Source organism: Polyodon spathula, chromosome 2 (genome assembly GCF_017654505.1).
Source record: "Polyodon spathula isolate WHYD16114869_AA chromosome 2, ASM1765450v1, whole genome shotgun sequence".
NCBI lineage: Eukaryota > Metazoa > Chordata > Actinopteri > Acipenseriformes > Polyodontidae > Polyodon > Polyodon spathula.
Genome location: NC_054535.1, coordinates 109,095,943 through 109,121,154, shown reverse-complemented (window position 1 = coordinate 109,121,154; position 25,212 = coordinate 109,095,943). Strand labels below are relative to the sequence as shown.

The 25,212-nt window shown below is 45.7% G+C and overlaps 1 protein-coding gene across 10 annotated transcripts in view; it reads right to left on the bottom strand.

Annotated features, from left to right (window-relative positions):
* Positions 1-711: 711 nt before the first annotated feature.
* The window catches only part of LOC121307246 (receptor-type tyrosine-protein phosphatase alpha), a 44,537-nt gene continuing 20,036 nt past the window's right edge, over positions 712-25,212 (bottom strand). For 2 of the 10 annotated variants that reach the window (XM_041239401.1, XM_041239420.1), the window contains exons 3-23: positions 19,351-19,438; positions 18,661-19,026; positions 17,781-17,801; positions 17,302-17,386; positions 16,493-16,566; positions 15,740-15,876; positions 15,258-15,348; positions 12,687-12,763; positions 11,508-11,544; positions 10,733-10,830; positions 10,511-10,630; positions 9,373-9,539; positions 8,819-8,954; positions 8,118-8,267; positions 7,392-7,485; positions 6,780-6,856; positions 6,352-6,486; positions 5,807-5,932; positions 5,506-5,657; positions 4,572-4,707; positions 712-3,821 (exon numbers count right to left, since the gene is read on the bottom strand). In XM_041239401.1, coding sequence (XP_041095335.1) covers positions 3,747-3,821; positions 4,572-4,707; positions 5,506-5,657; positions 5,807-5,932; positions 6,352-6,486; positions 6,780-6,856; positions 7,392-7,485; positions 8,118-8,267; positions 8,819-8,954; positions 9,373-9,539; positions 10,511-10,630; positions 10,733-10,830; positions 11,508-11,544; positions 12,687-12,763; positions 15,258-15,348; positions 15,740-15,876; positions 16,493-16,566; positions 17,302-17,386; positions 17,781-17,801; positions 18,661-19,026; positions 19,351-19,438 — 2,442 coding nt within the window. In that variant the 3' untranslated portion in view covers positions 712-3,746. The other 8 variants (XM_041239444.1, XM_041239435.1, XM_041239453.1 and 5 more) reach the window with 8 other exon arrangements.

The window sequence follows — 25,212 nt, the reverse complement described above, 5'->3', positions numbered from 1 at the left end:
GAGCTGCAGACATGGTTTCTGTGACTCGTGAGCAACGGAAGATCAAAGCTGGGGAGTATTACCCTGCGCCAGCGGCTCTGACAAGCTGGGAGACGTTACACTTAGGAACAGTTACATGGAACCAAGAAACAACCAGAGAGTCAGCGAGGAAGGAACAGCTACATGGAACCAAGAAACGACCAGAGAGTCAGCAAGGAAGGAACAGTTACACGGAATCAAGAAACGACCAGAGAGTCAGAGAGGAAGGAACAGTTACACGGAATCAAGAAACGACCAGAGAGTCAGTGAGGAAGGAACAGTTACACAGAATCAAGAAACGACCAGAGAGTCAGCGAGGAAGGAACAGTTACACGGAATCAAGAAACGACCAGAGAGTCAGTGAGGAAGGAACAGTTACACAGAATCAAGAAACGACCAGAGAGTCAGTGAGGAAGGAACAGTTACACAGAATCAAGAAACGACCAGAGAGTCAGTGAGGAAGGAACAGTTACACAGAATCAAGAAACGACCAGAGAGTCAGCGAGGAAGGAACAGTTACACGGAGTCAGCGAGGAAGGTGATACAATCTCAAGCATTTTTATTAGAGGTTGTAACAGTATTTCACTTAGAAAGGCCATTTGGCATTTTATTTATTTACTTTTTTTTAAAATTTGATTAACAGAAACACAAAATAACAAATGAAAAAATTATATAAAATGAAGAAAACACATCTGATAAAAATCAAAATGGTCCCGGCTGATTATTATATATTTCTTTCAAAAACAAAAGACAAACCTATGAATAAAAATATAAATAAAACTTTATAAATTTAAAAGCCTAAGAATTGGTAAATACTCGGTGAAAGTGTTGGGGAGACACTGCTGCAGCTCATAATCATGGCAGTGAGGACTGTGACCCCCCCCCCGAAAAAAAAGAGAAACCAAACGAAACCAGGAACACCTCCCTGGAGCTGCTGTGTTACTGCCCAGGGCACTCACTGTCCTTCTGAACCCACTGTGTAATTTGTGTCGTTCTGGCTTCAAGTTATCCATGTGGGGAAATCCCTGGAGCTTTTATAAATGGGCATTTAGTATACAAGGCTGACAGTTCTATTAACACTATGGATGCTTTTTTGGCAAACTGATCCAGCGATGTGCTAAAAATGTTCTAGAGCACCCACCCCATATCCATGTTCTAGAGCATTCGTCCAGACACAGGGTGTTGAGTAAAGTCTGATACAGAAATGCAGTAGAAGCAGGTTTCCGTATTTGGTTATTCTGCAAAACAATGCACAGTTACAATGGCCGTATATTCTATCATCATCCTAGCAGAGTGCGGGTCCCATGTGCAGTCACGTGAAGAGGCCTGTGATACAGAGCTGTTAAGAGGCGTGCGATCTCTTCGAGGTGAAGAGGCCTGTGATACAGAGCTGTTAAGAGGTGTGCGATCTTGTGACTGACACTGCTGAAGTGTGAGGTCACTCAGCGATCTGGTACACAGGCACGGAGGAGGAATGTCAAATCTAATTTATAAACAAATACAAAAAGGATCTATAGATATGTAGCTTTTATTTCTCAAGAAAGATAAAGGATGCTTGTACCCCCCAAACACTAGAGAACACCCCCCCCCCCCCTCAAAACCATCCAGAATAAAACTCAACAACCAGCTCCTATCAGCTCACTGCTTACTAAAATATGAAAGCTATGAACAAATAAGATGTTTCATTGAGAGAGGGGGAGAGAGAGAGAGAGAAAGAGAGAGAGAGAGAGAGAGAGAGAGAGGCAAAGCTGAACCCAGCATTTTAACACTCTGTTTACCATTACAACTACAATACAAAACACTCACAGGTTAAAAAAAAAAAAACGAAGTATTTGTTACCGGATTTTTGTATTGCCTCTTTTGAAAAATACAACGAATTGACCACTCACAATGCGCAACTGTGATAGTTCTACCCCTCTTTGGAATTGCTGCTTTAGACTATGAAAAAAAAAAAAAAGGTAGAAGATGGCCACTGACTGACTTGCATTTTATTGTTAAAAAAAAAAAAAAACACACACAGAAAACATTAACATTTTTAAGCATGCAAACCAGCATCCCTTGACAATAATAGTAACAGCTGCTTGTCAGAACTCTGGCTCAGTAGGTAGTGCATGTTGAAAGTTAGCGCCGGTAATCAAAATAACTTTAGTTAGCATTGAGCACTGTAGCATTGAGCAGTGTTCTTTTCACACACCACCATTTTTAAAACAGCAACGCTGGTGCCCTCTAGAGGAGCCCTGTCACTGTGCGGTCAATAACTGCCAGACATTCATGAATTCATTCATTGGATAGTTCATGGTGCACACTGAACCTGCAGATAGTCAAAAGAAATACATTCACAAAGGACAAAATTGGTAGAGAAATCAATTTAAATCATTTGTAATTGTTAAAAACAAAAGAATTTAAAAGCGCACTTCAAAAACACTTGTCCTGTTTTGTAGTAGAGGAGTGAGTTCTGTACTCACATTCAGCAGTATCCGTGAACAATGTCTCTAAAAAAAATAAAAATTAAAAAAAATAAAAATAATTACAAAAGGAAAAAAACCCAAAACACTACAACATACAAAACAAAACAAAACAGCTGGCCCCAGATAAAAGGGGGAGTGGAATGTTAGATTTACTTGTCGAGATGCGTGGGAAGGAGCTGTATACGTCGCAGTCATCGTGCTGTTCTGATCTCTGAAGATTGGGCTGTGCTCCGGACCAGGAATAGAACAAACTAGGCCCTGATTGATCTGTCAAAATAAAGTTCCCCCAACTTGTGCTAAACTGCAGTTGGACTGTAATGAAATGTGGAACGTACTGCAGACACCTGCCTCGGACTGGGATCACTGGGCCCTGGATTGGGAGGAATGATTCTTAGATTATGAGAATTGACCCTACACTCTGAGAATAAAGGGCTGCATTGACAGTCATTGTCTTGCTAATGTTCTCTTCGACAAAATTCTGGGTAACAGTCTCACCAGAGCATCGCTCCCTGGATAAACTCTGGGTAAGTCTCACCAGAGCATCGCTCCCTGGATAAACTCTGGGTAAGTCTCACCAGAGCATCGCTCCCTGGATAAAGACTGATTTTAATTGAAGCCCTTCCTGGATTTCTGAGAGGCTGGAAGGGGAAAAGTTCAGCAGAGCCAGAGATTGGGGCAGCTCTGTATCCTGGAACACTTGTTTAATGTGTCTGACACAGAAGCGCATTCCTTCCTCCAGTGCAACACTGCTCTATTTTAAATGAATACACGGTATGAAAAAACCCGCTCCCAGGTTGTGGAAAGGGGGGAGCCTGCGATCAGGCAGCAATGTTCCATCGTATTGTAGTTTTAATGCTGATGCAGTTCAGGCATCGTTCTGCAGGGCGGGTCGACTCCAGCAAGGCAAAGCGCTTGTATTGTAAACTAAAAACAGTGCGACTCCCCCAGCAGTGAAGAGATCTCATATTAAAATGAAAATCAAGATAACGCCAACCCCCCCCATAATAAAACTGTTCTTTGTCCCCTTTCTCCTCTTCTTCTAAAGTTCAGAAAGAAGTCTATAATATGCCAAGTCTATGCTACATATAAAATCTCCAGCTAATATTGAAGCTTACTGTTCTAGCTTCTTAAACCAACAGGAGTATATACACAGGTTCGGGTATATTAACAATACAGTATTACAAAATATTCAAGAAGGCATCTCTCTAGTCCACGAGCGAGCGAGCGGGCGTGTCCGTCCGTGTCCGTCTGTCTGTCTGTCTACTTGAAGTTGGCGTAATCAGAAAAGGCATCGATGTACTCCTGCACCACCTTGTAACAGAATTCATACTGCTCCTGAAAGGGAAACAGGCAATGCACTTTATTAAGTACTGCAGCGCTAATTACACAAAGATATTCACAGCCTATTTACAAAACATTCACCACAGTTTGCACCATTTATTTTGTAACAGTTAAAACAAACTGCTAGCGGTACAGAACCGTCAAAAACAAGTTCTCTGGTTTGTTTATCTGAAGCTTTGTAATCAATGTTTCAGCTCTGCAGTGTTGAGTTCTCTTTCCTATAGACCTCTATGCAGCTCTGCAGCATTGAATGGAGTTCTTTTTCCTATAGACCTCTCTACAGATCTGCAGTGTTAAGTTGTCTTTCCTATAGACCTCTATACAATTCTGCAGTGTTGAGTGGAAGTATCTTTCACATAGACCTCTACAGATCTGCAGCGTTCGATGTACGAGGAGCCAATCAATTATAAACATGTTTAAGCAACAGAAGATATGAATGCTGTCACTGTTTAAATTACTGATGCTACCTTTGCTTTGTGACCAGAGGGGGCTGCAGTCCAGGTTATGAGAACCACAACTCATTTAAATAAAATATAAACGATAAAACTTGGGCCGGCAAGCCACAAGGAATCTACAAAACTACATGGCACCCAAGAGCCTACAATTGCAGAGCTGCATCTCATTAACGGTAGAAATAAATGTGTTCAAATGATTTGCTTCTCTCCTTTCAAAGCAAGGCATATATGTGGTTTAGGACTGATCTGAATGAAGTGAACCCCTGAGAAACAGTAAAGGCTTGGTTACCAGTGTTTGGACCATGTGTGGTCTCTGCAGTCGAAGGCTCTTCACTGTCTGAAAGACGTCCAGGATACCCTCTGCTTTCACCCTCTCCAGCACAGTGCTCAGGGCACAGAAGGTACCGGTGCGGCCCGCGCCAGCACTGAGAGGAGACAAGAGGGTAAGAATCTTAATCACTGTATACAGGGTACAATACAGACAGGACAGACACACTGTACTGAGGAACCAGCACTGAGAGGGGACAAGAGGGTAAGAATCAATAACACACAGAGCCTGCATCAGCACAAGGTCAGTATTGCTCTGTACAGACCTGCAGTGTACAATGAAGGGGTGGTCAGTATTGCTCTGTACAGACCTGCAGTGTACAATGAAGGGGTGGTCAGTATTGCTCTGTACAGACCTGCAGTGCACAGTGATGGGGTGGTCAGTATTGCTCTGTACAGACCTGCAGTGTACAATGAAGGGGTGGTCAGTATTGCTCTGTACAGACCTGCAGTGCACAGTGATGGGGTGGACAGTATTGCTCTGTACAGACCTGCAGTGCACAGTGATGGGGTGGTCAGTATTGCTCTGTACAGACCTGCAGTGTACAGTGATGGGGTGGTCAGTATTGCTCTGTACAGACCTGCAGTGCACAGTGATGGGGTGGTCAGTATTGCTCTGTACAGACCTGCAGTGCACAGTGATGGGGTGGTCAGTATTGCTCTGTACAGACCTGCAGTGCACAGTGATGGGGTGGTCAGTATTGCTCTGTACAGACCTGCAGTGCACAGTGATGGGGTGGTCAGTATTGCTCTGTACAGACCTGCAGTGTACAGTGATGGGGTGGTCAGTATTGCTCTGTACAGACCTGCAGTGCACAGTGATGGGGTGGTCAGTATTGCTCTGTACAGACCTGCAGTGCACAGTGATGGGGTGGTCAGTATTGCTCTGTACAGACCTGCAGTGCACAGTGAAGGGGTGGTTGCCAGACTGCTGCTGCTGTTTCTGAACGGCTGCAATCAGGTTGATCATCCCCTTGCCGTCTGCAGGGATCCCCACCTCCGGCCAGCCGTGGAAATGGAACTGACGCACCAGCCGGCTCTTATTCTCCTGCAGAGAGACAGCCTCAGGTTACGCACAGACTGCACCAGGCTAGAATACACTGTAGACTATTGTGGCTGTAGACTCAGCACCCAGCTCTCCGGGGGCTGGGGTCCCAGAGTGGTGTTGGGGGGTTCAGGGATGTCAAGGTTACTCACTCGGTTGTTGGATACGAGCAGGTCCCTCACGGTGTAGCTCTCGCTCTCCTCCTCCTTCTTCAGCTCTATGGTGATATCACCACAGCTCAGAGTGCTCTCCGATGGCCAGTACTGCACACACTTCTCCTGAACACAGCCAAGCATCAGCATGCAAAACAAGACAAAACCGTCAGCAACACATACAATAAACCATTCAAAACAGAACAAAAAACAAACAGCAGCACTCAAGTATTGAATCTTTACAGTTTGTATGAATGTCCTGCCTTCTCTATGCTGCTGCTCAAGTCTTACAATACAATTACAAAAAAAAAAAAAAAAAAAAGCAGCTCAAAATCAATATAAAACGTTTCAACTAGAAGACAAAAAAATGAGTCTCAAAATGTTTGTCCTTGAATTTGTGTTTCTTTTAGTAGTAAATTCAGCACTGTTGAGTGTTTAAATGTTCTGGACGATCAAGTCTAACCATACACAACATTCGATGGCTCCCTGACAGTGTGATCAGCAGCCTGTCCCTGGTGCCTGCCCCCTGCCCGTCTCCCCCTCACCTGTCCTCGCTCCTCCAGCTCCGTCAGCATGACGATGGAGCACGACTTCCACTCCCAGATCATCCTCCAGAAATCCTCAATGGTGTGCTGGAGAGGACCCTGACTGGCAATGTAAGAGTCCTTCTGCCTGTAGCCCTGAGACAACGAGACAGACAGGGGTTAGACAACGAGACACAGACAGGGGTTAGACAACAAGACTGAGAAGCAGACAGACAACATGCTGATTCTCAGCTGTAAGAGAGCGTTCTGCCTCAGAACTTCCTTAGAAACTAACTGAATTTGAGCACTTTTTATACAACAGATTTTTTTGTAACTTGGGTACATGCAATGCTGCTTTTCTTTTTCAGTTCCACTCTAAACTCACTGAAATGAGTGCTGTGCACTCCAGGGCATGCCCAGCCTCGCTAAAGCAGCACTTGTGCACTCACATCAATGAAGGAGGCGTTGACATAGTCTGTATACTCCTCTCCTCTCTTCACTGGGATGATCACACGGTTAAACTCGTCTGCAAACAGAACAGCAGCAGCAGGGTTACCAACAGGGTTACATCCCAACACAAAGACGTCTGCCACAGTCTTACACGAAACAAGACATCAAATCTTAAAGGGAATTATCTCTAATTAAAACAGACCACTACACTAGAACACATCATTGCAGAGGGTGCGTCACTATAAACTTTAAAAAAACATGGGGGTTTTCCTGGATGAATATATTTTCTGTACAGCAATCTTTTTAATGTTTAACCTGATAAACAGTCTTAAACATTAGAAATCACTGCAGGCTCAGTAGCAATACATGAATACATTCTAACATTCAATAACATCATACTGCAAGTCTGTGTTTCAATAAAATATTTAGACACAAAGTATTACATCTTTTAAGTAATGGTATTTTAAAAAAATAGCTCAGGGTCACATGACTAGGTCTCGACACCCCTATTGAGTTCAGCTATCTTAATGTAGTGACTGGTTAGAAAATGCCCTAATGAGCTGGCACTGCCCTGTCCTCGTTTCTGGGTTTGCAGCACATAGAGCACTCACAGGGGATGATCTGCAGCACACGGTTCTTCTTCATGTTGGCCGGCAGGTTGCCCGTCCTCATCTTGTCGTTCTGGATCTTTATTGACGTCAGCTTCTGAAAGGGAAGCAGGAGGAGCTGCGGTGAGAACAACTCAATGCAACACCATGTCTTCAGCTCACCACTTCCTAGACATCCCAGGGCTGCAGTCCAGGGTGTGTGTGTGTGAGTTCTGTAACTGTGCACACAGCACAGCTCCTGGTTTGCCTGGTCCGAGATCTCCAGTGCATGCGGTTTATATTCCCCCCTGTGCTATACCCTATGTACCCCCTATGTACACCCTGAGAAAGTTCCAAGCACAAGAAAGTCATGGTACAGGGAGGGTACAATGGCGTGTCAGACACAGGACTGGATAGGGGATGTAAGTGGGGCTGGGGTTCTGATATTTATTGCAAAGGGCAAGTAGTTGAAAGACAGACAGACAGACAGAGTATGCACTACGTGTACCATTCATGTGCACTGATCAGGATTGAAAGGTGACAGTGGAGAGAAACAAAAAAAGAAAAAGGCTGCAATGTAAACACTAGTGGTGTCAATATACCCACACACTAGGGACTAAATTCCCAGGCAGTTCAGAATTCTTTCCAGGCTGTATCTCAACCTGGGCTTCCATTCCCCTCGCCTATGAAAGGGATGGGCAGCCCCCTCCCAGTGTGCCCCAGCCCCAGCCCAACCTCCCAGCGTCTCACCTTGAACTCTGCCTCCAGGCCGCTGCAGGTGGTCCCGGGGGTCTTGCTGTAGAGTTTCTGCAGGTGTGTCTCCAGCGAAGTCACTTCCAGCTCGGTGTCTCCGTACAGATAGTGCTCCAGCATAGCCTGGTAGATAAACACGTACTGCATCTGTGTGAGAGGGAGGGAGACTGTATTCAATACAGTGTGGATAACTGGGGATCTGAGAGACAGTACTTCCAATACTGTGTGTGTGTGTGAGTGAGTGAGAGAGAGGAAGGGAGGGAAATAGACCACATTCAATACAGTGTGGATAACTGGGGATCTGAGAAACAGTACTTTCAATACTGTGTGTATGTGTGTGTGTGTGTGTGTGTGAGAGATTGAGAGGAAGGGCAAGAGACCATATTCAATACAGTGTGGAAAACTAGTGATGCAAAACCTTTGGCCAGAGCTGTAGATCTCAGAAGCCCCGTTTAGGTCAAATCTTGAAAGAACAGGAGTTTGAATCAGACCCCTGGTAAGTCTGCTCAGAATGAACAGATTCTCATCACAGCATGAACAAATCACATAAGTCTGTAGGGTTACTAATGGAGTTGTTCATGCAGCTATAAGGTAGGACAACTTATTTAACAAACTCTTGACCATTTAAATGTTACTCAATTGAAGGCAGTTCTGAATGCCAGGACAGAGTTCTCTGTCTGAGCTCACAATCCTCTCACATCAGTCTGAACCATCTGACAGCGCTGCGCCCGGATCCTCGTCACGAAGCCGAATACGTCCACCTTGCGCTCTGATGTCATCATGTCCAGCATGGCGTCGATCACAATGAAGGTGCCTGTCCGTCCGACGCCAGCGCTGAAACACAGGGGTGACCGCAAGTCAACAAAGGAATTCAAACAGACTTGTTGAGGTCTTTAAAATCTTAAAAGGAGTGGACAAAGTTAAGCCTATAGCCAATACTTTCAGAGCAGTATATTAACCAGTAAAGAGAACAGAGGCTAGGAGACATTTCTTTACAGAAAGTGGTGAGGGTAAAGAATGGGGTACCAATCCATGTCACTGATGCAGAATCACTGGGATCATTTAGGACCCAACTTCACAAAGTTCCGAGATCAGACAGCTACTTGGAAGTGGAAGTGCACTGAAGGGCTGAATGGCCTCCTCTTGTTCAGGAGCTTCTTTGTTTCAATTAAGTCAATCAATAGATAACACTGCTTTACTCCCCCCCCCCCCCCCCCCCCCCCCCCCCCCCCCCCCCCCTCCCCTCCCCTACCTGCAATGCACCACTATGGCCCCGGCATACTGGGGATTACAGGTCTTGACCTTCTTGAGGAACTTGAGCATTCCAATGGGGGTGAAGGGGACCCCGAAATCAGGCCAGCTGGTGAAGTGGAACTGAGTGAGCAGGCGCTGAGGCTTCTTATTGGACACGTCACCAACCTGAGAAAGAGAGAGAGAGAACGTTGATTTAACATCGCATCTTCAGGATGGAGTACAGGGAGGTTAAGTGACTTGCTCAGGGTCACACAGTGAGTCAGTCAGTGGCAGAACTGGGATTTGAACCGGTGACCTACAGTGACAGACAGAATGAATTTGAATAGACTGTTTCAAGATGAAAGCAGCCCCTCCCTGCTCACAGTGTACAGTGACAGACAGAATGAATTGGAATAGACTGTTTCAAGATGAAAGCAGCCCCCCCTGCTCACAGTGTACAGTGACAGACAGAATGAATTGGAATAGACTGTTTCAAGATGAAAGCAGCCCCCCCTGCTCACAGTGTATAGTGACAGACAGAATGAATTGGAATAGACTGTTTCAAGATGAAAGCAGCCCCCCCTGCTCACAGTGTACAGTGACAGACAGAATGAAATGGAATAGACTGTTTCAAGATGAAAGCAGCCCCTCCCTGCTCACAGTGTACAGTGACAGACAGAATGAATTGGAATAGACTGTTTCAAGATGAAAGCAGCCCCCCCTGCTCACAGTGTACAGTGACAGACAGAATGAATTGGAATAGACTGTTTCAAGATGAAAGCAGCCCCTCCCTGCTCACAGTGTACAGTGACAGACAGAATGAATTGGAATAGACTGTTTCAAGATGAAAGCAGCCCCTCCCTGCTCACAGTGTACAGTGACAGACAGAATGAATTGGAATAGACTGTTTCAAGATGAAAGCAGCCCCCCCTGCTCACAGTGTACAGTGACAGACAGAATGAATTGGAATAGACTGTTTCAAGATGAAAGCAGCCCCCCCTGCTCACAGTGTACAGTGACAGACAGAATGAATTGGAATAGACTGTTTCAAGATGAAAGCAGCCCCCCCTGCTCACAGTGTACAGTGACAGACAGAATGAATTGGAATAGACTGTTTCAAGATGAAAGCAGCCCCTCCCTGCTCATGGCGGCTCTACCTGCTGGATGCAGAACTTGCGGATGGTGTAGTCGACCAGCACCATCATATCCTCCACTGACACCCGGATGTTCCCATAGGTCCAGCAGCCCTGGTCCGGCCAGTACTGGGCACACTTACACTGCGGGGAGAAGAGCAGCGAGCCAGTCAGACAGGAACCACATCATGCAAAAACTCATTGTACAGTCAGCCCGCGTGACCCGGCCCGCACTCTCACACCCACCTCCTTTCGCTCCTTCAGGTTGGTTACCATGACGATGGTGGCCGTATTCTGCTCCCAGATCATCCTCCAGAAATCATTGACAGTCTCCTCCTTCGGTCCTGAGACCAGAGAGGGAGAGAGTTAAAGAGCTAGACAATCAGAACATAAGAAAGGTTACAAACGAGAGGAGGCCATTCGGCCCAACTTGCTCATTTGGTTGTCAGTAGCTTATTGATCCCAGAATCTCAAGCAGCTTCTTAAAGGATCCCAGGGTGTCAGCTTCAACAACATTACTGGGGAGTTGGTTCCAGATTCTCACAATTCTCTGAGTAAAAAAGTGCCTATTTTCTGTTCTAATCTCCATTTGTGATCCCTGGTCCTTTCTTTTTTCAGAAAAAGTCCCTTGGATCGACACTGTCAATACCTTTTAGTCTTCTTTGTTCAAGACTGAATAGATTCAATTCTTTTAGCCTGTCTTCATATGACATGCCTTTTAAACCAGGAATAATTCTGATCACTCTTCTCTGCACTAGTACCAGTACAAACACGCCCCGTTAACTTGAGCTGCGATGAACTTGTTCTTCTCCTGGTATCCCTGAGTGGGAGACACACACACACACGCCCCCGGACAGAGACCCGCACACACAGACCTGACCAGTACAAACACGTCCCGTTACCTTGAGCTGCGATGAACTTGTTCTTCTCCTGGTATCCCTGAGTGGGAGACACACAGACACACAGCCCCAGACAGAGACCCGAACACACAGACCTGACCAGTACAAACACGCCCTGTTACCTTGAGCTGCGATGAACTTGTTCTTCTCCTGGTATCCCTGAGAGGGAGACAAATGCACAGACAAGTGAGCAGCTCCTTTTCCACCAGCTTCCATCAAACACACAAAACTATGTCTTATCCCACTCCGGTGTGCACAGGCTTCCCCCAATCCCACAGAATGAATGTGTAAAGACAACCGAGTTAGAAATAAAAAAGCATGCCTTTGAAAATGAGCAAGAAGCACATTACATGCAAGTCAGGGTGTCAAGCTTGAGACATTCCCAAACGTTTCAACTAAACCCTGATCCATCAGCTAGCATGCCATTCAACTGCTTTGCTGTCACTGGAACAGTTCATTCGGCAGTGCGAACTGAATGGGGGAGAACTGCTTTAGCAATGTAGTTTAATTACACAACCTCTGAATGCCCCTAGATGGCACTTCTTGGCGTATTTGAACAGTCCAAGTTTACTGCAGTTTCTAGACATCAACAGATATGAAGCACGGAATTGCATGCAAGCCACCTGGTATGTGGTGCATCTTCAGTTAAAAAGGAAACGAGAGTAAAGGAGGACATAGTGACGTGTGGATACATGCAAAAGGGATCTACTCTGACAAGTTCAAATCCAGGATTTCAAGCCTCTCCTGGGAGAAGTATTGCATTCACACCCCCAAGGGATGGAATCAGTTAGAACTGGGTTTTACGGTCGTCAATACCAATTACTAAGGATTAAAACACTTTCAATATAAAACAAAATTAAATCAATCAATCAATCAATCCAAAAATGAATAAATACATATGTAATGCTCCCACCCCACCCCCCCTGGAAGGCACTCATGTTGATGAAGTCTGAGTCTAAGACTCCCTCTAGCGGGGAGAGGTTAGGGTGAGGGTTAGGGTTAGGGGTAATGCACCCACTCCCTCGGAAGGCACTCAGGTTGATGAAGGAGGCGTTGATGAAGTCCGAGTCTGGGACCTCCACTAGCAGGAAAAGGTTAGGGTGAGGGTGAGGGCTAGGGTGAGGGTGAGAGTAAGGGGTAATGCTCCCTCCCCCTCGGAAGGCACTCACGTTGATGAAGGAGGCGTTGATGAAGTCCGAGTCTGGGACCCCCTCTAGCAGGGAGAGGTTAGGGTGAGGGTGAGGGTTAGGGTTAGGGTGAGAGTTAGGGGTAATGCACCCACCCCCTCAGAAGGCACTCACGTTGATGAAGGAGGCGTTGATGAAGTCCGAGTCTGGGACCCCCTCTAGCGAAGACAGGTGGACTCTCGAGTGATCATCTAGGAACCAGAAAAGAACAGCACAGCACATGAGAGCCGCTCGGAGCCTGCAGTATAGAGCTTAGTACATACAGTACAGTTAAGAGCACAGCAGAGTATATATTACAGTACATATAGAGCAGTACACAGCATAGAAAATGCAGTGTCAGCGATGGAAATAAGACTCCCATTGCATAGCAGTTTGCTCCATTCCTGGTTATCAGCTGAATAAGACACCTTGTTACCTATACACTGTGGCTAATCAAGGTTGTATTTCCATCACTGAGTGAATAGAATGATATCTACTGATAGAGCTGCAACACTTCAATACTATCTCACACTTCTGAGTACCTTGACACTAAGACAAGAAACAGTCCTTGTCGTAAATCCAGCCGACATGGGGCCACGTCGGTACGAGAACAACCAATGAAAGACACTTCACGTGGACTCAGGCACTGCCCAAAATAACCATACTAGCCAATCACAGGGTTGAAGAATAATCACAAAACCCGCTGACTTGAGATGCGAGCAGAGGTTTCCAGAGCTTCTGTCATGCTGCTGCTTCCAGTCGAGCTGCTGCACCCAGACATGCGTGCTGACTGCAAAGGAAGTGTGCACAAGAAGTGTCCTCCCACTAGAGTTAGGAGGGATGAAATGAAAGCTACATTGCTCTGAACAAAGTTGCACAGTCATGGGACCATATTTGCTCGAATTCACAGAAGGCAAGGAAGAACCAATGTTCTGAATAATGGCTAGAATCATCTTCTGAGGAAGGGCTCTGCCGTCTGTCCTACGAGAGACTGGATCAGTGATGGGATACTGCATTAATCGGAAAGCGGATCTTTGTGTCCACGTATCTGCACGAAATGAACTGAAACAAAGCCGTCAGTTATGTTTTTGGAAGATTCCGAGAGAAATCCCCACAAGAACACTTACAAACTATATAACTTTTCAATTGCAATGCATTAGCTGAACTGAGTTACGTCTGATCAACTGAACTATTCCCAGTGGGAAAACTGCCAACAACAAAGATAATGTTACAAGCCTTTGAGATCAACAAGCTGATCTTCATTTGAAAAGAACCAACTGTATTGCAAGCCTACGCAATACAAAGCGTACTGAAAAATACCGTCTACATTTGAACTGCGGATCTGGAAAGCTGCAGTATTTATCTTTATATGGAGATCGAGAAGTATTCATCATGTCTAATATTAAATACTTCATGACTCGAGAAAGTAACTGAAGCAAATGCTATCGAGTTAAGTGGAAATTGTTCTAGGAATAGAATGTAACTTCCCGTTTTAGAGTGTGTATGAAATGTATTATGTTTGTTTGAAATGTGCAGCTCAAAAGGAGTTGCCTCGTACATGCAGAGAATTTAATCATTGCCCCATTTCAGTTAATTTTAATATATAATCAACTGAGGTTGATAACATGTTATTAGTTTGGTACATCATGTCTACACTAAATTAACATAGTAAAGCTAATTTGCTAAATTAGGTACTAGAATGTTGGATTCCGTTTTGAATAGGAAGTTGAATTAATTCTCGTGCATATTTACATGATCAATTACAACGAGAAACGGGTATTGAAAATACTAATGCAAAGTAGACACTTTGTGCAATAAGACATATTCAGTATTAGTATATTAACCATGTATGCTAATGATGTTATGGTCGTTGTAATCGTTTCACTATGGAATAAATGAACTGCATATTACTATTCACGCATATCTCTAACCAATAGACTTTCCTTTCTGTAATATTAGTTTAGTTGTGCACACCTTTTTCCCTTAAATAAACAACTGTTTTATATTTCTGACATGTTGTGTGGATGTCAATTGCTGTCAAGGGAATCAGAGTTCTGCATGATATCACCAAACTATTATGGTATGTCTCAGTTATTAACCTTTGGTTTTTCTTAAATAGTGCGCCTAGAGACTAATTTATATATAAATAAATTGTATACCAAAGTCACTACAACCTGAACAAATTCACTAGCAGGAACTGTACAAATTAGAAGAACATTTTCTTTAATCCCTTTCATAAATTGACTAAATACTACCCATGCTATGTATCCAATTGTGAAAATGCCAAGCCTGTACCGTATATAACATAGATGTGTAAGACAGACAAGGAATTAGAAAGCCACTGGAGCAGTCTGAGCAGCACCTGTAACTCTCATTGCATTTACCACATTTCTCCAGTGACTTCTGAGTCACCCTGGATATACAGTGCCCCCAGCGCAGCTGTTTAAGAGACATTTATTCATCCCAACAGCTTTACATTTCAAAAAGGAAGGCAGAATGCAGAACAGAGGAGAATGCATCGAGGATGTTTTGAAATTGGCATCAAGTGCCTGCAGGGTCATAGCCACCACGTAGGGGTCAATCGTGGGTTAGCAGGAAGCAGTGATGCACAGCACACGTCATGACACACAGGTCATGGCAGGTGCTTGGTGTCCCAGGACTGCCGTGGCATGAGCAGAGCCCAGGCAGGGAGGAAGTGGTACTCACAGGGCAGGATGTTGACATAGCGGTTCTTCTCCTTGTTCTCCTCTTTAGAAGCTGCGTCACACGCTGCCTGGATGGGACACACAGGCAGGGCCTGGAGAGAGGGAGAGGGGGGAGAGAGAGGGAAAGGGACAGATGGAGGGAGAGACGGGGAGAGAGGGAGATGCAGGGAGAATGGGGGAGGGAGAGGGAGAGGCAGATCACAGGATGCGGTCAGGAGTAGTAGGTGCTGTCTGCCATCCAATAAAGCTACCTTTGGAAACAGGCAGGACCGTGTGACTGGAGGAGCGCCTAAAGTAAAGCTTTCTAACAATGTGCAAAAAAAAACAAATTGTGCTGCTAAACTACTTCTAATTAAAGTTATTTTTGACAGGAATATCTTTAAATTGCACATTAGAAACCCTTCCCATACATTTGTGTTCAAGCGTGTTCACAACCTATACAGTCATCTGTATTACACACAGACACACTATAAAGAGACTCACGTTGAACTCCTCCCTGAACAGCTTGTTGTCGTCTGCCATGCGCCGGTTGATCTCTTCCTCCAGCTTGTCCACAGAAAGGGGCGGGTACTTCCTGTTAGTGCTGGGAGACCTGGCCAGGAGGGGTATGCTCTGGAGCTCTGAGGAGAAAGAGTTGAGACAGAGAGAGAGGTCATCACAGGCTGCTTGAGATTGAAGTGTCTATCCTTGCTGTTACTGTCCCTGTGTCTACCATGGTGTATTAAGTTATGTTTTATTTAATGTGTTTTGTATTATAAGCCATAACTGTGGTTGTAGCTCAGGCTCTATTCTTGGGGCACGTCCTATAATCTTCCACATCAGGACACCCTTCTATTTAAAATCATCTACAATACTTCAGGCAGGTTCTTCCAACTTTCTGAAGTACCATGCACAAAGTTGTAATCAACTACAGGGATTAACATGAGACTCCTATTGCATAGCAGTTTCACCTATTTCAGGCTTTAATAAGATTAGAAAGGTAACAAGCTTGTAAACTCCTCGTAAAACCAGGAATGGATCAAACTGCTATGCAATGGCTCATATTTCCATCCCTGGACTAATCCGGGGATTCTGAACAGTCCCTTTATAAAGAGACCCTGTTACACTTCCTTGCACTCGCAGGTAGTGGTCTCGATTCTATTGGCTGCTGCTGAGAAATGAATCACATCCTCCTGCTGTGCTGTTCCCTGTATTGCCAGTCACTTTGAAAGGAGTCAGACAGAGATGCTGCCTCACCTGTGTCGTCCGCACGCCCATTGACCAGTCTGAAGGAGTTGGAGTGACTCCCTGCCTGCTTGTACTTCTTAAACCTGAATGGGAGACAAAGGGCCGCAGGGTTGCACACTGAATGCAGCTTGGAAGAGCTTCAGATATTACTGCTATAGCTTAGTTCTCACTTCATTGCTTTCTCTCATGCGCCAGTTCCAGTAGCTCATTGGTCCCAGAACAGTATAGCTGGTTCTTAAATGATTCCCACATCAATCTTCATTTGTTACACCTTGAGCCCTGGGATTAATCAGGTTGTGTTTGCTGGATATCCCTTTTGCAATGTGTGTAATGTGTGCTCTAAGTGTGGTCTCACCTGTGCACTACACCTCCTCATAACCTCCCTTTCTTTGTACTGTATAGAACTTGACTATAGAACCTGACTGTATACCCTGGCATTGTGGTGGGAAGGAGCAGAGCCTTGCTATTTGCCTCTTCACACCGGAACATATTTCAGCAGCAGTAGAAGTCATGTCTGCTAGAGAATGGATCAGTAGCAGCTACACTTATAACTTCACTAAGAACGTCAATGAAGAAACATTTAAAATGCTTCAACCATAGCACACATTATTTTAGTTAGATGTAATGACTTGTAATGTGCAGAAGCATTTTAAGGATATCTCTAATCAAGTTGAGAGTGTGTTTCAACTTGCATGCTTTGTAGGATAGTCTCCCTGACACAGCAAAGAGTGTGTAAGATATACACTCTAAACTTGATCAGAGGTAGCTACCAAACATTAATAAACATACAATCCAGGTAGTCTGAGCAGATCTCCTACCTCAGCATGTAGAGCACAATGATGATGAAGGCAATGACCAGCAGAGAGGACAGGGCCACCATCACTGCAATGATCGGAGTCTCATCTGCACAGGGACACAAGGGACACTCACTCACACACTGGAGAAAAGCGATCACTCACACTCACTTTTGAGGAGCATCATTACATTGGTTTAACAACCTTTAAACATACAGGAACACCAACTGGACATCCAACCTCAAGGATGGGAATCAGTCTTCCATTGAACAGCAGCTTGAACCATAAAAAATAAGTGACAGAACAGCTCAAAGTGCTATACAACAGCAGTCTCATTACCATCCCTGTACTGTACTCTACATCACAGCTGCTGCCCACACAGTGAGCAGGATTAGTCATTGCTCCCAAAATTGTTCTGAGAGTTTTAGTGCTCTTCTGCACCGGTTCAAGTTGCAGCAGGAAATGTCCACTGACATACCCACGAGTCCTGTATTGTATCTCACCTGGTCCATTTGCTGCTCCTCCTGAAAGAGAGAGGGAGAAAGAAAGAGAGAAAGGGAGAGGGAGAAAGAGAGGGGGAGAAGAGAGATCATTCCACAAGCAATACAGAATATAAACTTAAAATCAATTACATACAACAACCTTGTATAGCAGAGTACAAATAAATCCTTCAATTCAAAACTGCATAGTAGCTTTAGGTGAGGGAGTGAGAGTGATAGAGTTCTGCCTTGCGTAGTGATGCTGTGTGGATGACAGTGAGAGTCCTACCTGCGGTGGGTATGCTGTGTGGATGACAATGAGAGTCCTACCTGAGGTAGTGATGCTGTGTGGATAACAATGAGAGTCCTACCTGAGGTGGTGATGCTGTGTGGATGACAGTGAGAGTCCTACCTGAGGTAATGATGCTGCGTAGATAACAGTGGGCGTCCTACCTGAGGTAGTGATGCTGTGTGGATGACAATGAGAGTCCTACCTGAGGTGGTGATGCTGTGTGGATGACAATGAGAGTCCTACCTGAGGTAGTGATGCTGTGTGGATGACAGTGAGAGTCCTACCTGAGGTAGTGATGCTGTGTGGATGACAGTGAGAGTCCTACCTGAGGTAGTGATGCTGTGTGGATGACAATGAGAGTCCTACCTGAGGTGGTGATGCTGTGTGGATGACAGTGAGAGTCCTACCTGAGGTAGTGATGCTGTGTGGATGACAGTGAGAGTCCTACCTGAGGTAGTGATGCTGTGTGGATGACAATGAGAGTCCTACCTGAGGTGGTGATGCTGTGTGGATGATAGTGAGAGTCCTACCTGAGGTAGTGATGCTGTGTGGATGACAGTGAGAGTCCTACCTGAGGTAATGATGCTGTGTGGATGACAGTGAGAGTCCTACCTGAGGTGGTGAGGCTGGCTGTGGTCTCCACAGTGGAGGGAGAGGGAGGGGGTGTGGTGGGCTCTGCAGTATGTGCCCCCCCTGCCGTTGTGATGTTGACGGTGGGGGGGAGTTGGGGGTCGGTGGCAGTATCATTGCCCCCACCGGGGGAGGGTGTGGGAGGGGGAGGCGTACTGGAAGTGGTCTCGTTGGTGCCAGTGCTGATCGTCGTGGCGTTGCTGGCCTCCGGAGAGATAGTCACATTCATCGGGGTGATGGTGGTTGCTGTGGAGACAGTGGTTGCCAGGGTGAGGTCGTTAAGCAGAGAGGACCGGTTTTCTGACAAAGTGTTTGATGCTCCAGCCAGAACAGGGGACTCTGTGAGAGCTGGAGAGACAGACAGACAGACAGAGAGGGAGGAAGGAGCATTAGGAACATTCAACTAGATAGGGGCAAAACCTAATATTTACAGAACTTGCACTTGTCAAATATAAAGTTATAATTTAAAACTTAAAAGCAGATAAACTTAAAGTGACTTCATCACACTAATTGTGTAGATGCATGTGTGTGAGTGAGTGAGTGAGTGAGTGAGTATGTGATTGTGACACAACACTCACTGAGTGTCACATACGTATACACCCGTGTCGTGTGTGTGTGTGTGTGTGTGTGTGTGTGTGTGTGTATGTATGTGTGCGCGTGTATGTTACTCACCGGCAGCTGTGTTGGGGTTCTGGGCAGAGCAGAGAGCCGTCAGCACCGCAATGAGCAGCAGGAGCAGGAGCCTTGAATCCATGCTGCCCTGAGAGAAAGCAAGAGAGAGAGAGAGAGAGAGATTGTTAAGCAGAAGATATAATGTAAGGCGCTGTTCTCATAATGGCCGCCAGATGTCAGCAGCACATCATCCAGAAAAAAACCCCTTCCCACACACACACACACACACACAGTGGAATGTGCTTTTCTCTCAAGCACTATGGTCATGGCTTTACCTCACAAATCACTGAAATCAACAATGTTTCCACACAGACGGTCGAAGATGCTAATTACTACACTTTCACGTTATTAATCAACATTAAGAAGAAAGAAAAAAATATACTTTTAGTTAATATTGTTTGACATACAAAAAAAACAAAAGGTCTCTCAAAACAGTAAAACTTGACTTTTTTGGTTTTGGGTGTTAAGAATACAAGACGATAGGCCTGGATTAGACACTCGCAGTTCTCTACTAGAATAAAGAAAAGCTTGTATTCACTGTGGGGTGTGAGGCAGCTTCACTGTGATGTCAGTTACTACCATGACACAGACTGCCAGCAGTTCAATCACTTTTCTGAGCTTGCTAATCTTGTAGCTTTGAATTTCATTACCCGCAGTACAGTACTTCCTTTTGCACTTGCTTCAAAAAGTCCCCACTGTGTCAGGAGTGTCTAGAAGACTGGCCTGGATTTGGCAGGCTATTTCCAATCAAGCACAGAAATGTCTTGTTCCCATTAAAAGGCACTCAATGTGTTTGCACAGCTGTAAACCCACAATATTCCTGGAGATCGCTTATGTTAAACCTTCTTTCTGAGCAACTGAATTCCTTGGCTCTGCCTCGTGATTCCAATGACAGATGGGCACCTCATCCCTGACACGCCCTCCTAGCGAGGATTTCAATACACTGCGTGACCCGGGTCCAGTTACAGGAATGGGAGCCCCGATTCTAAAAACCCTCACAATACAGCAGCTCCATTCATTCTGGTCCCCACAGAACCAAAGGGACCCTGTGGCCCAGGACATTCCAGGCTAGAGCAACCAGACTAATCCCTGGGTAAAAAGCAGAGGTTTGCAAACTGTGGGGCGCACCGAGGCTATTAGGGGGGGCACCAATACCTGACTGGAAAACACTTTCTGATTGTAAAAGCTGCAAGGTAAATGGCAGACTCGGTGGATCTCCAGGATGATTGACTCAATCAACGACCCAGGCAGGGATCATGTTTAATCTGACCAACCCCCTGTTAAATCTGACCAATCCCTGTCCACAGAGCTTGTGTCGTTTCAGACCTATCGCAGCTCAGCGACTATCGTCCAGCCCGGCTTCATTTGAAAGTGCAGCCGCTCCGGGTTTTCATATCAAATACATTTTGTTCACAAATAAAATCAAATAAATAAAAACTAGATGTAGACACACCTGCAGTTTATAAATGGGGAGGGTTAGCTTTTGGTTTAATTTACAGGGTTTGCTGCGTGCAGAATGTAGAAAACGGACAATTGAGGGTGCAACACTTTATTAAATAAATCTTAAAGTTATAAATAAAAAATAAGCTGGACAAACTATTATTCATAATTGCATTAACATTAATAAAGACTAACACTTATTAAAATGTTGCATCCTCGTTTTCTTGTTCTGTATGCCACTTTTAAATGCGAAAGTAGGACTTGGGAATTTAAAACCTCATTCAGTTTCACATCAGGTACAGAATGGGTTACCTGGTCATGCTGTTGAGGCAGAAACACTTGAATTCTTTAGGAACCAACTTGACCAAGTTCTGCTGCAAGAAAGACTTCTAAAGTTAAAATCTATTGGAATACGAGGACGTCCGTGCAAGTGGATACAAAACTGATAAAACACAGGAAGTACTTGTAGCTCAGTGGGGTACCATAGGGCTCTGTCCTCGGACCACTCATGCTTCTTATCTACATCAATGACTTACATCAGGGGATAATTAGCAAGCCTGTCAAATTTGAAAGAGACACAGCTTGGGAGAGTGGCCGATACGGTTACAACCACCCAGGAGATCCACAAGGAACTGGGTAAGAAACTTGATAAATGAGATGTAAATGTGGCCTGTCACAAATGTAGCATCCACATACAAATGAGTGGTACAGGTATAGAACTAGAAAAGGATTGAGCTACAAAGATAGGCTGGAGAAACTGAATCTAGCTTATAAACAATAATTAGGGGAGGATCTGATTGAAGTCTTTAACATCTTAAAAAGGAGCTGAGCCTAAGTTAACCCTTGCCGATACCTCGAGCACAGCAAAGGACTCTGAGGCTGGGGGTGGTGATAAAGAGGCGCTGTATCATCTCAACACTGGAGCCAACCTGCTCAAATGATGACAATACAGCTTCCAACTTAAAGGGCATCTTTGATTTTTGCTCCTAGCTAGTTAATAAATATCACATTATACATAATGCTATAAAACAAACGTACCACACATTTTTCATTTACTGTGTCTGCTATGCCTGGTGGAGCACTGGGCCATCGCCCATTACCAGAAATAACAAAGAACCAAACAAGTAGAAACACACACTGTAGCCAAGCAGAGCCACACCAGCACAGTGAAAATCTAGGTTTCATTCTTCACAGGCAACAACTTCTACTGTACACCTCTATTCTAATTACCCTCATAATACTGCATCTGCTAGCAATTCAATGACGTGGCTTTCGGAACATTAGACTTGCTGCCTTGTAAGTGTTAAACCAGCAGGCAGTAATCACCTCCTAGCAGCTCAACACAGTTCCAGCTGAACTGCAGAGCCCATGCATCTTAACCAGCCTTGCCCTGCACTGAACTGCTCCAAATGTTTCAGATTTGCTCAGCCAAGCAGAAAGACCACACTGACTGTACAGCAAAGCCAGAAACTGTGCACAGCACAATGTCCCCATCACACAAAGACACACTCACACACAGGCCTGTCTGTTGTCTTCTCAAGATCGGAAAGGCTTCTTGCTTTTCAAGGTGTTTCTTGTTTTTCAAGCCCTCTGAGCTGCTGTATGAGGGGCGGGTCTCCCAGCTGCAGCATCCCGGGGAGAGGTGCAGAGAGAACAGGTTTCTCTACACTGGGAACACCCTGTGTACCAGAACAGATCACTAAAGGCACTAAACAGATAAGACTTTTGCAGGAATGTATTCTACAGTATTAAGAGATTTGATCAATTAATAAAGAATAAACAAGAGTGACCCAACGTATTCATAGCAGCTAGATTCTTTATTCCAGAACCTCTGTTGTGCTCGTATATCACGACACAAACGATACATCTCTGTTACACCATGATTCATGATGTACAGAAATGAGCAGGACTCATCGATACGCAAGTGTTACATCCCTACCCAGCTGTGTACTCTATGCAGTTTATTGGCTTTTGTGTGTGGTGTTATTTGCAGGAAGCATGCAATGCCACATACTGCCTGCAGATGGCGATGAGGCTCTCTTTGACACACACAGGAAGCAATGGTAGCCAGGAATGCTGGCAGAGCCCCTAAACACCCCCATCTCCTCACAAAATAAACTCATACTCCCTGTCTCTGAGTCTGAGGACGCATACTGCCAGCACCACTTCCTCTTTCTTACAAAGCACATGATGCCAAGAGTTGCAGAAATAACTTAAAAAAATAAAAATAAAAAAGTATGAATGGATTACCACAGGCATCAACTCAGAGGACTACTGGAAGGCACATTCAATTAATTCACAAACGATTGATTATTAAACAGACTACCTAGCAGAAGGCTGCTTTTAGTTTGAAACCAGCATTTGCCTCATCCAGAGTGAGGGAGAAAGAAAGAAAGAAAACGTCTCCCATAGCTCCCCTATAGCTGCCCTAAACACTGCTTTGTAATGAACCTTGTGTTGCTGGGAGAGCACAGAACCCTACAGTGTGAGAGAGACCCAAAGCACAGAACCCTTGAGTGTGACAGCGACCCAAAGCACAGAACCCTACAGTGAGGCAAAGACCCAAAGCACAGAACCCTACAGTGAGACAAAGACCCAAAGCACAGAACCCTTGAGTGTGACAGCGACCCAAAGCACAGAACCCTACAGCGTGACAGCGACCCAAAGCACAGAACCCTACAGCGAGCACAGACCCAAAGCACAGAACCCTACAGCGAGACAGAGACCCAAAGCACAGAACCCTACAGCGTGACAGAGACCCAAAGCACAGAACCCTACAGCGTGACACAGACCCAAAGCACAGAACCCAACAGCGAGACACAGACCCAAAGCACAGAACCCTACAGTGAGACACAGACCCAAAGCACAGAACCCAACAGCGAGACACAGACCCAAAGCACAGAACCCAACAGCGAGACACAGACCCAAAGCACAGAACCCTACAGCGAGACACAGACCCAAAGCACAGAACCCAACAGCGAGACACAGACCCAAAGCACAGAACCCTACAGCGAGACACAGACCCAAAGCACAGAACCCTACAGCGAGACACAGACCCAAAGCACAGAACCCTACAGCGAGACAGAGACCCAAAGCACAGAACCCTACAGCGAGACACAGACCCAAAGCACAGAACCCAACAGCGAGACACAGACCCAAAGCACAGAACCCAACAGCGAGACACAGACCCAAAGCACAGAACCCTACAGCGTGACAGAGACCCAAAGCACAGAACCCTACAGCGAGACACAGACCCAAAGCACAGAACCCTACAGTGAGACACAGACCCAAAGCACAGAACCCTACAGCGAGACACAGACCCAAAGCACAGAACCCTACAGCGTGACAGAGACCCAAAGCACAGAACCCTACAGCGTGACAGAGACCCAAAGCACAGAACCCTACAGCGTGACAGAGACCCAAAGCACAGAACCCTACAGCGTGACAGAGACCCAAAGCACAGAACCCTACAGCGTGACACAGACCCAAAGCACAGAACCCTACAGCGTGACACAGACCCAAAGCACAGAACCCTACAGCGTGACACAGACCCAAAGCACAGAACCCTACAGTGAGACACAGACCCAAAGCACAGAACCCTACAGCGTGACACAGACCCAAAGCACAGAACCCTACAGCGAGACACAGACCCAAAGCACAGAACCCTACAGCGAGACACAGACCCAAAGCACAGAACCCTACAGCGAGACACAGACCCAAAGCACAGAACCCTACAGTGAGACACAGACCCAAAGCACAGAACCCTACAGCGAGACACAGACCCAAAGCACAGAACCCTACAGCGAGACACAGACCCAAAGCACAGAACCCTACAGCGAGACACAGACCCAAAGCACAGAACCCTACAGCGAGACACAGACCCAAAGCACAGAACCCTACAGCGTGACAGAGACCCAAAGCACAGAACCCTACAGCGTGACAGAGACCCAAAGCACAGAACCCTACAGCGTGACACAGACCCAAAGCACAGAACCCTACAGCGAGACACAGACCCAAAGCACAGAACCCAACAGCGAGACACAGACCCAAAGCACAGAACCCAACAGCGAGACACAGACCCAAAGCACAGAACCCAACAGCGAGACACAGACCCAAAGCACAGAACCCTACAGCGAGACACAGACCCAAAGCACAGAACCCTACAGCGAGACACAGACCCAAAGCACAGAACCCAACAGCGAGACACAGACCCAAAGCACAGAACCCTACAGCGAGACACAGACCCAAAGCACAGAACCCTACAGCGAGACACAGACCCAAAGCACAGAACCCTACAGCGAGACACAGACCCAAAGCACAGAACCCTACAGCGAGACACAGACCCAAAGCACAGAACCCTACAGCGAGACACAGACCCAAAGCACAGAACCCTACAGCGAGACACAGACCCAAAGCACAGAA